The sequence below is a fragment of the Ceratosolen solmsi genome, unplaced genomic scaffold (assembly GCF_000503995.2).
Source record: "Ceratosolen solmsi marchali unplaced genomic scaffold, CerSol_1.0 scaffold1, whole genome shotgun sequence".
Taxonomy (NCBI): domain Eukaryota; kingdom Metazoa; phylum Arthropoda; class Insecta; order Hymenoptera; family Agaonidae; genus Ceratosolen; species Ceratosolen solmsi.
Window position 1 is genome coordinate 10,949,792 of NW_011948415.1, and position 11,618 is coordinate 10,961,409.

General features: G+C 29.7%; 1 protein-coding gene across 1 annotated transcript; it reads right to left on the reverse strand.

Moving 5' to 3' along the window:
• Positions 1-3,578: 3,578 nt before the first annotated feature.
• On the reverse strand, positions 3,579-8,062 carry LOC105359059 (uncharacterized protein T28D9.3). Its single transcript, XM_011495535.1, has 4 exons — positions 7,907-8,062; positions 5,807-6,038; positions 5,230-5,350; positions 3,579-4,034 (listed from the first exon to the last, which is right to left on the reverse strand). Exons 1-4 carry the CDS (start codon positions 8,052-8,054, stop codon positions 3,645-3,647), a joined length of 891 nt encoding a protein of 296 aa, XP_011493837.1. The 5' UTR covers positions 8,055-8,062; the 3' UTR covers positions 3,579-3,644.
• Positions 8,063-11,618: the final 3,556 nt, after the last annotated feature.

Here is an 11,618-nt window from a genome sequence, read left to right on the forward strand (position 1 = left end):
TAGTAATGGTAATAATAAAAATTAATAATTAATAATTAATAATAATAATAATAATAATAATAATAACAACAATAACAATAATAATGTGAACGTATTTGTTGGTATCCTAAGTTTTAATCAAGAAATTATTCGAATATCTAAAAATATTATAACAATTCGTTCTAATACTATTCGAATGCGAAATCAACTGTGTTTGTCAGTAAAACGACATTGATTGATATGTTAGTCTGCCTACGTACGATCTTTTCGTAATATAGTTATATTTAGATTAATTTATACAATGTAATTAATTGATAATATAGTAGGCCACAATTTAAAAAATTTCTTGAACGCAGATGTGAAAGTATCATACGCATGCAATACAGACAAGCGCGCGAGCACACACACACACACACACACGCACGCACGCACGCACGCACGCACGCACGCACATACACACAGAGAGGCTGACACGTAGGCAAATACGCACACGCACACAGGCTGACACTCAGGCGCACAGACATAGCCAGATACGCGCGCACGCGCGCGCTCACCACACACACACACACACACACACACACACATGTATAAATGTATATAAATGTAATTCGAAGTACAGAATAAAAATAATGGAATTTTGATGATATGGTATGTTGCTCTTTAATCAGAACTAAACAACGTTGTGCTGCTTGTTTTTCTTTGTTTTTTCTTTTTCTTTTTTTTTTTTTAGAAAAAGTATTACTGCTATATTTCAAATTTTTTCAAACTAGACAGAAATTGTTGGTACATATAACTTTAGTACATTGATAAGGATGAAAAATAAAGGCATGTAACATACATTTTTTTCTCTTAAAAAGCAGTGGTCGACATCTCGTAGGCTCCATTTTTTTTCAATGTAGCGTGCGTGCGTGTACGCATGATGTATGTATATATACATATGTTTATATATATATATATATATATATATATATAAACATTCACATAAGTGTGTATAAAAATGCACATGACAGATACTCTATGAATAAGTGATATGGCAGTTTGCGCTTAAATATTTGAAAAATAAATCCTTTTTTAAAAAATTTTTTAAACACATATGGGATTTTAAAACTTCATATTAAATATTTTTCTCTATCGGCCATTTCCTTGTGAAAGATTCTTGTTAATGGGTACATTTATATAATGCCTAATACATATATAAGATTTATAAGTTTTATAACATAATTAAATATACATCCGTAAATTAAAAAAGATATCACTATTCAAAAATTGTTCAAATATCTATAGTAATAAATAAATTATACGAAACTTAAAACTAGTTCGATTACATTATTTAATATAAAAATATTCTGTTTTCTCAATTGTATTTACATAAAATAAGCCAAGTTTTATATGGCATTAAAAATTTCGTACAATGGTTCTCTCAGTTTCGACGTCTTTCATCATCTAGTGTTTCGGTAAATTAAATGAACATTGAATATATAACAAAATTATGTTAAAATATCCGCGATTCGACTCTTAGGTATCTTCTGTTGTCATTTGCACTGAGAAAAATAAGCAATTTCGTAAGCCTTAGCTACCTATCATATGTCTGCAACGTTGCAACGTATATGTAAACACTAATACTGTAATATTAAAAGAATAATAAATTAAACAATTTCTTTGTAAAGTAACACAGTGTACATTATTTATAGCGATTTTAGAACAAATCTTTTAATTTAAGCTCGATTATTATAATTAAATATTTTTTTTCGTTGAATATAATTTATAATAACCCTATACATACTTTAATCATAAAATTAATGATTATAGGAAATATTACGTATTTGTATAAAACGTAAAGATGGTACTGGCGCACCACAATTATTTATAATGTGAAAATTAATTGTATATTGTACTTTCAAGCATCAAATAATCCAGATATCGTCAAACAACCTGGAAATATAATACCATATGAAAACATTGAAACATTTGAAAAAATTGTCTATTCAATAAAATCAGTTATTTAAGAATGTGATTTTTCTCGGTGTACATAATTATCCGATACTACTTTAACAAATAGCGTTAAATAGTAAGTAGTCAACATTCGGGATTTTAATCATATTGCGCACATTAGAGAACATGGATATTTTTATACTTGTAATTCTTCTGTGTATATATATATATATATATATATATATATATATAATAGATTTAATACATTAGTAAATGCTTAATAACATAAAATGATTTTGAATAACAAATAATAAAAAACATAAATTCAAATACTACTAAATATTTATATTATGCATTTGGAAAGATTAAATTTAATGTACCTTTTTAATAAATGTAAATTGTCGTATTAATCCTAGGCATCTAACATATCAACGTGGGTATTTCAATATATATATAATTTACAAAAAAGTTTCTTATAGTCAGTTCCAAAAGCCAAAAGCCCACTATTACTCAGAAAAATATTTATAATAATAATAATAATATTTTAAAACACATTACAAAAGACTATTGCAAATGCAAAAAATATATAAATATTCCATGTTTTTCTTAAATTTAATTCGTTATCTTTAATTTAGCTTCGTTGTATTTTTCATAATATGAATTTCGTAAATGTTTTCATGAAATTAATATATTATAGCGTCAAAGAATACTTTCGTTCATTTTGTTAAGAATTTGTATATAACAATAATATTTTTATAAAATTATAAAATCTATATATAGAGCTTCCAAACAATCATCGCTCTATACATTTTGTTATCTTTTCAATTTTAACGTTTGATTATGAAAAATAGATTTAATGTACTTTAATTTAAGAAATACTAATCTGTGATTTTGTTGCACGATATCGTTTTTAATAATTTTTTTTTCTTTTTAATAAGCAAAGGCACATATTATTACACGATGTTTTGTAATTTTTACTTAATTATTTAATTCTTTTGTATGTGCAATAATGCATAAATACACTATCGCCAATTTGGTTAATTTGATTGATTAAAATACGAGCATCCGTACCATCAGTGAAATAAATTATCATTAATTAAGCCAATAGTGCATATCAATTAATTTATTTATCATATAACATTTATACTAGTGATTGATGGAGATATTTCGAATGCAGAGAACTTTCGCAATGCTACGAATCCCGACGTTTCTTAAAAATATACAGAGATTTGTATTGAAATTGCCTAAGCGCAGGCGTCTTTGGAACGTAATACGCCGCTACACTATAGAAAATACAAATTTCCTCCTTCCATTTTCGGATAAAAATTTTCACGAGCTATTCATATAGACATTTGCCTAAAAGTACGAGTAGACCGAAGGGAGAAGGAAGGCTATCGAGAAAATGCGCCGTCGCTGCGCAACTTTTTTACTATATACATGAAAATATGCCGCAATAGCGACTATTTTCATAGGAGCCGCATTTTTTCGCTCAAAAAAAAAAAAAACAAAAAAAAAAATTCACAGACAAGTATAAAAATGAACGATAATAAAAGCAGAATATTATTACAGCGTAAGGTTCAATATTTTTAAGAAACTCCGTCCAAAACACACGATGGAAGACTCGCCCTTCCGTTATTTTTCCATACTCTCTCTCTCTCTCTCTCTCTCTTTCACGGGCTCCTTTTTCTCCATATTAAGTAACAACAGCGTCGTCCGGGGCTCCAATATCCAAATTAAGCTGTCCAGGTCCCGTGCACGTCCCCGAGTTCCCTACCCTCGGGTGTTTCACCGTTAAGGCCGTTCCCGTCATTCAGCAGTTTCTTCACGCTCTGGTGACGCTTTTTGGCGTTTGCGTAGCTCATGGGATTGACGGCGCCCTTGGCAGTGGGCCCGACTTCCGCGTCGCTCGTCATCGGGCTGAACTGCTTGCAGAGAACGCACACGACGAATACGCCGAAGCCGACACCTAGGATGAGGCCGCACGCAACGTCCCACCAGTGATGTCGGTTGTCGGTTATCCGCGACATGGAGCAGGAAATGCCCCACAGGATCGCCAGGCATTGCAGCCACGGCTTTATCAGTATCATTACGAGCTGATCCGGGATGCGCTTCTGCATGTACCACTAGCGAGTCCCCAAGGAGTCAACTGACTTTAGTACGTGCGTGTCTCGACGACATGTGTGGGAGGTGGTGGGTGGGACATTGTGGCTGCTGGTTGCTGTACGGAGATGAAGGCGAGGAATTGCGGTCGGTGAATGCTTTCGGACAATCTCCTTCTTTCTCCGATTCATCTCTTTCTCGCGCTGACTCTACGCTTTCTCCGACTCGTTTTTGTTCTTTTTCGGTCGATGCGCGTCCGATAGTCACGACCGAGCGACGCCATGGTAGAGAATTAATTGCCGTGACCGTCCTTGGTGACCAAATGACGTGCAGACTCGAGGAATTCGGTATGTAGGATATATGTATATATATATATATATATACATACATACATGTACAAATAATACAAAAGCGCGACCTTTGTTGCGAGTATTTCTTTCTCTCTATTATTTCTTTTTTCTTTTTTTTTTTTTTTATATATTTTTTGTTTATTTACTATCATTTTTTTGTTTTTTTTTTGTTTTATTTTTTTATTTTTTGATTGTTCTATAATGAATCGTAAGGTTGTTGCATTGCGAATTTAATTTTCGCTCGTCAACGCGGACTGGATATTTAAATTATTCGTAGCTACATTGTGAAAGATGTATTTTTTGCGAAGAAACGAATTTCGAAAATACAAGTATGCGTGTCGAATGCACGTACTGTAATTTGTATGAATGTCGTTTGGTTAAGACGCTAATGATTTTGAAAATAGATATTAACGTATAATTAATGTCATTTGTAATGACGCATATTTTTAATATGCATTATTGGTGCAGTTTAGGTCGACTATATATCGTTTGCTTTGAAACGCTTGGAGAAGCCCTTTTTCCTTATTCGCTATTAAAAGACTAAAAGCTAGCCAGACGTTATTTTGCAATATATTTAATCTTTATTTTATTAATTTTTAAAAAATTTTATATTTAATTTGTTCTCTCTTTCTCTCTCTCTTTCGTTAAATTCCGATCTAAAGTAATTGGTCACCATGATTTTGCATATTTATTTAATTATATGCCTTGGAGAGAAGTTTTCGATGTTCCGAAATGCCGAATGACTTGGGCAATGGAGGGAGGGATTTTTTTTTTTTTTTGTTTTTGTTTTTGGAATAGCGGATGTATTCTATTGAAAGGCTCGTTCATGCATTAATAATGAGCTTCAAAAATCATGAAAGCTACTTACAACCAAAAACGTTGCGGTGAATATAGAAGTTGCAGCGTGTCCAGAAGGAAAGGACTTGTCGGAGTCATTGACATAAAACCAGGATAATTCCGTATTGGTGCATGTGTATAACCTTCTATATCTAAATGAAATTGAAGAAAAAATGTACTTGTGAATTTGTGGTACATCTAACGAAGAGAAATAAATGGTATTCGACAATTTCAAATTAATATGCGCATTAGTTTTCAGCACTCGTAAGTTAAAGTATATTATTTCATGAATAGCGTTAAGTTATTCATTGTGTAATTATGAAAGTCTTGGTATTTTTTTCTCTCCTTCTTTTGTTTACTTCATAGAATTGGGCAATAAATGCATGTAATGGGGAAGAGAAACCGCATTGTAAATTTCATCATTGGTACTATTATATTTTAAAGCTCTACTCCTACAGCCGTGGCATTTTATAAGTTAAATTTTTATGGAAAATCCGAGAAGGAAAGGTCCGGGTACGATAAAAAAACACTCTAATTTCGCCGAGCATTCGTAAGGCACATGTAGCGCACCGTCGCCCAAAAATTGACTAGATTAAGGCAATACAGACTCGTTGGTGCAGTTGGTGATTTCTCTGGGCCTGCATGAGTCAATAAAGTGGGGCCTCGGTTCCCCGACGACAACTTTCAGGATCTCGACGATAAAGAGAAGATACCACCATCCAAGTGTATAGTAGCCATACCATTGCCAAAATTGTCGGTTCCTCGAGCTTGATTTGCACTCTAAATTCTTGTAACTGTCCGAGTTGTAGTAAGCCAATTCCGTAACCCACATCTGTAAAGAGACAGAGGGCGGTAGAGAGAGAGAGAGAGAGAGAGAGAGAGAAGTCGGTTTGTTTTTTCAATTGAATTAGAAATTTTGAAGGCTTGAGTTAACCACTGCTTCACCCTAACTATCAAGTCAATCATTGTTTGCAACTTACGTTGATGAAATTGACTTTATCTAAAGGGGTTATAGTTAATTATGATTATCAATTAATATTATAAATAAAAGATATTGTTAATAGGTATGTTGAAAATTTTCCAATACCAAGACTGATACTCATTGTTAATTATTAAATATTCAATGATTCAAAATTTTGTTTTATTCGACCTCCAATCATTATTCCCCTTTTATCCCATTATTATAAATAAAAATTAAATAGCAATTTGGAATTTGATTTTATAAAAAATGGTCTGATTTGTTGTTGTTTTTTTTTTTTATTTGCAGAAAAAACTTGATGAAAAATAGTTAATGGAATACACTGAGATAAGCGTTCGTAAATAATTTTTTCTTTTCTTTTTCACACGGATTTATCGAATCTTTCAGGGAGTTCTGAATCTTTTTGAGAAATATAAATCCTCTAACGCATTTAAATTCAAAGCCTTATTATTTGAGAATTATGTATACGTAAGAATATAAACTGTATTTTAATATTCTTCAATGCTTTTCTAGTCGCGAAAACTATGCTTCGCCAACAAACTTCTTTATACTCGCAAAATCCGAATGTTTATATATTAAAAAAAAAAAAAAAAAAAAAAAAAAATTTTTTTTTTTAAGTTTTAATTTATTTTAAGCATACGTTAAATGACATTCTTATGCCAAAGATAAGAATATAATAAATATAATATTTGCAGAAATAAAGGATAGATTTTAATTAAAGTAAAGACTTTAAGTTTTAATTACTTGGGCATATTTATGTCGAATAAAAATGATAAATACGATCCTACGTTACTCGTGAATTTCGTACTTTTTACTTCATCAATCGACTTAATTGCGCCAATTGTACAATATAGGTATTTGTAATAGATATTTTTATAAACACTTGATTTTTCTTTACACATATTTATAAATTCCTATCAAGAACAACAATTAAAAAAAAAAAAAACACAAAAAAAAAAACAAAAAGAAAGACAAACACATATCAATAAATTCGCGGTATAAATCTCGTGAGTAAAATAGTGGTAATCAGATTACAAAAATTAATCTTTATCGAATATTGACTATGTTAAAATACCACAGATTTTATGCTATGATTGTGCACGTACATTTGTCAACAATTAATGAGTTTTATAATACGAATGTACATTTTTTTATTTAAAAACCTCGTTTTATAGCGAAGAAAATTTTCATGATACAATTTTCTATAAAACAAAAAACTCGCTCACTTTTCAATAGTATATTAATCTCGACAAATATAAGATGATAATTTGTAATGACGAATGCGTTAATGCACAGATAGTCGAACTAAAAGAATGAAAAAAAAAAAACAAAAACATAACAAAACAAGACAAAAGAGTCCTTGAAATTTTAGGATTATTTATTTGAATGATAACGTCGAGGGCACAAGAGAAGAAAAAAAAGATGAACATTTGAATTATTATGTTGCATTAAAATTCTACTAAAAATATATTTCATTTAAGTGTAAAAAAAAGTGGTTAATGCTTTTTTATAACCAAATTATTAATCAGAAAGTAAAAAAATATTCCAGCATGTTTAGTCAACAGCTTTAAATAATTGATAATACGATGATTGGACGATGAAATGAATTGGCAAATAATTCAAGCTCTGAATTTAATTACATTTCTAACAAAAAAAAAAAAAAAAAAAAAAAAAAAAAAAAAATGTTAATTTAAAATTATAAATATTTGGAATGAATTATTAATCGGGCTTACCACCAGTGCGGGCAGAGTTACGGTAATGACTATTAGCATAACCGACGACACCGTGTCTCCTGTAAATTTGTAGGAAATTTTTGGATCGTTGCAGTAGAAGCCAATTTTTTGACTGGGAATGAACCCAAGCTCCCCGAGAATCATTATTGTCGATACTAAAGAGAAAAATAAAAACCATCATATACCTTGTAAATTCAATTTCATAAATAATAATGAATTACCGACTAATTCATTTCAACGAGCACTGTTCATTCATTCTCAATTATTTTTTGTTTTTTTTTTCTTCTCTTCGTTTTCTTTTTCACATTAGTTTTTCCAAAATTATAACTTTATATAGACGAGAGCAATTACCTTTATTAAAAAAATGATTTATTCAAAAAATATTTTTGTGTGTGCGTGCGCGTGCGTGCGCGCGTATGTGTATATTGTTATACATTTCATTATGGCAGTTCTTAAGCAAAAAAACTAACATTCATTTATAATTGAAATTACTAAGGATTGATCGTGCTCTTTTAATCAAATGATATTGAGATATTTAGCAGATGGATGAAAAGTATGAGATTTTTTCAATTAAAATTTTTTTTCCTCTTAATAGTAAGCATTTGAACAAAATAGTACTTTCTCTAAATAATATAAGTTAATATTACTATTTTTTTCTTTTATTTTTTGTTAAATAAATATCACATTTTAAAATTAATATCACACCTTATTAGGCAAATTTTGATATCAATAAAATACAAGACAGTTAAACATGAAATTTTAATAGAATTCTATTTATGTGTTTATATCATTATTTATTTAAAAATAAAAATTTAACAGTGTTAAATGCATTAAATTGATGGATCTCATAAACAAGCAAATTCATATCAAATCGTAACTGTGCTGGCAAAATGTTGAAAATAGAATTTATCAATATTTGCATCGCTATTTTATATATTTCATAGTTTTTCATATAACTTAGTAGAAGTTAATAGGAAATATAATTGTGACTTAATTAGCTTTATAAATATATTATATTATCAACGACTCCAATAATCATCCATTCTGCCTGGAAGGGAATTTTCTCATTCCAATTAGAAGCACCGAACTGTTTAAATAAACTATCCCCAGGATCCATAATAATATGACTCCTTAGTATATGTTTAAAGTAGATAAGCATCTAGTAGATTGAACACGATGACGATGTTTATTACAAAATTTATAATATCGATGCATTATCTTGTATAAATACAAAATTTATAAATATAACTTTAAATATAAATTTCTTACTATACAAGATATAATTAAAAATGTTTATTATTGGAATAGAACGACACTGATATGATTATTTAAATTCAATCAATCTTGCAGGTTCTCTACGATTTAGCTTCACTACAGTTTATATAGAAATACAATTAATTAATATGCACAATGACATTCATGCGCTAAACCATTCTATAGAAATATTATTTCTGAACTTGAGGACACTCTAGCGTAAAATGAAATTGTATTCATAAAGAGTAATATCATTTTTCTTTCCTTCTTTCTTTCTATTAATTTTTTTTTATAAAACATCCTTCCTTTCCATTTCCAAAAGGAATAAAGATATTTAGCACACATTTATCTATCTATCTATATATATGGTACATCAACCTGCTTGTACATTTGCGTGCATATATACCTACGACCGCATATGTATTTGTTTGTTTATTTAATCGTGTGTGCACGTGTGCGCATGCGTGCGACTATAAATTAAAATTTTCCTCGAAATGTAAGTAGAATAAATTGTGGAATATAATTTTAATTCATTAGTTTAATTATGATTAGTTTAATTATGAATATTTATGATTTGGTATCAATATTATTTATCCGAGAATGAAAGTGGAAAATAAAATATAAACATGCAACAAGTGATAAATTTAGGATTTCGATAATTTAAATAATAATTTAAACTGATAAGTCACTTCAAAAGAATTTTAATTTTATTTACAGATTCAGTAAAATTTCAGCATTTAATGCACATAAACATTGCGTTCACTAGATTAATGAAGACGCTTTTGATGTACAATATTATTTACGTAATAATTACCGAATAAACGAAATTTGTGCGCTCTATATTTGATAAATATTAATATTAATAATATTATAAATTAGTTTGGAAAATTGCATCCCGCCCGCTTTATACGGGACAAAATAATAATTTTATATCCCTTGAATTATTAACATTGTTAAATTACTATTGTTATCTACTTTTTGTCACATTTTATCAAATATATATATATATATATATAAAATTATAGATATTCTAAAATTTTAGAGTTACTTATTAATAAAATGTAAAAAAATAAAATTGACCATAATATTAAAATATTAATCGGAATGTAAAAGATAATTTGAAAAATAAGCATATTAAATATGAATAATAAATAATAAATCATATATGGTAAATCGGATAATAAACGTACAAAAAACTTTTAACAAGTTAATGGCTATTTTGAATTTTAATAAGTACTTCAAAAGTCTTATCGTTAACAAAACGGTAATGAACATAACGACGGCCTATGGGAAAATAGGAATTATATAAAAATGCTAAAACCAATATTGTTAAAAACCAGATTAAAGTCATTAAATAAGGATGTTAGAATTTTATTTCGAATGAAGCATCGAGGAGGGTATGATGATATTATCATACAATTTATCTTTTATTAATAATAGATTTAATCAAAATTTACCGCCTCTACGGAGTTTGTTATATCCTATTAAGTACTATCTATTTTCAAATGATTACGATTACTTTCAAGCTGCCTTCAAACTGCCTTAGAACTGCATTTGTCATCTTATAAGGCTAATTTGAAGCGATAATGTTAGTGTATCATATGTACAACTACTTACGATTAAAAAAGTCTTTACCTTTAAATGGTTAATTGGATATGTTTTTTTTTCTTTCTAAAAACTTAACGTTCTTCGCAAATAATTGCAATTGCAATGTAAACACATATGATAAATATTATAGCGAGAAAATTGACTCGTGAAAGGTAAAAACTATTCAGCCGCTGCTTTCCAAACTACTCAAGATTACAAAATATGCGCGGCTTTGCTCATTTGATAATTTGAATATACGAATTAATAATATGAATTTAAAAAGGCTCGAGATAAGAGAGAGGACAATGTTGAGTTTTACTAAAGCGCCTCGTAATTCGGCCCCTTTTATGAGTTCACATGTTTACGCAATCGTCACTCAAGCATACGATCCATTAGATCCCATATTAATAATAAAATATAACTCGCGAGAGAAAATAAATTGTAAATAATAATTTAAGTAATGTAATAGCGATGGTGAAATGTCAAGGGGTATCGACTGTATATACTCACATTGTGATCCGGTAAGTGTACGAGGCACTCATTGACCTTGCAATATTGTCTTTTAAATGAAAAGCCAATGCGACGAGACCGTTGGAAGGCCTCCAATGAAAAATAACGACAATTTTTATGGGACTAATGAATGGACGAATATTGTAATTTACTAAATCAGCCGGAACGTGCTCAACCATAATAAGAATAATCATAGGGGACGTTATTTCTGTATGATGGCGCAGGCGTAGCAAGAGTCGTTGAACAAGAAGAAAAACCTCCCACCCTATCGGGAATGCTCAAGAGGCATAGAGTTTCCCTAAAAGTCGCTTCGTTTTCATTGTGAAACTGTGTTTGATTTCGGAAGAGGGGGGTTAG

Bases quoted from the DNA above. Each gene is read 5' to 3' on its own strand.
- LOC105359059 (XM_011495535.1), bottom strand. From the start codon at position 8,054: ATGATTCTCGGGGAGCTTGGGTTCATTCCCAGTCAAAAAATTGGCTTC. The intron at 5,351-5,806 runs GTCTGTATTGCC...AATTTCATTTAG, and splicing joins ATCACCAACTGCACCAACGA to ATATAGAAGGTTATACACAT. The intron at 4,035-5,229 runs GTAAGTAGCTTT...GGGACTCGCTAG, and splicing joins TCACCGCAACGTTTTTGGTT to TGGTACATGCAGAAGCGCAT.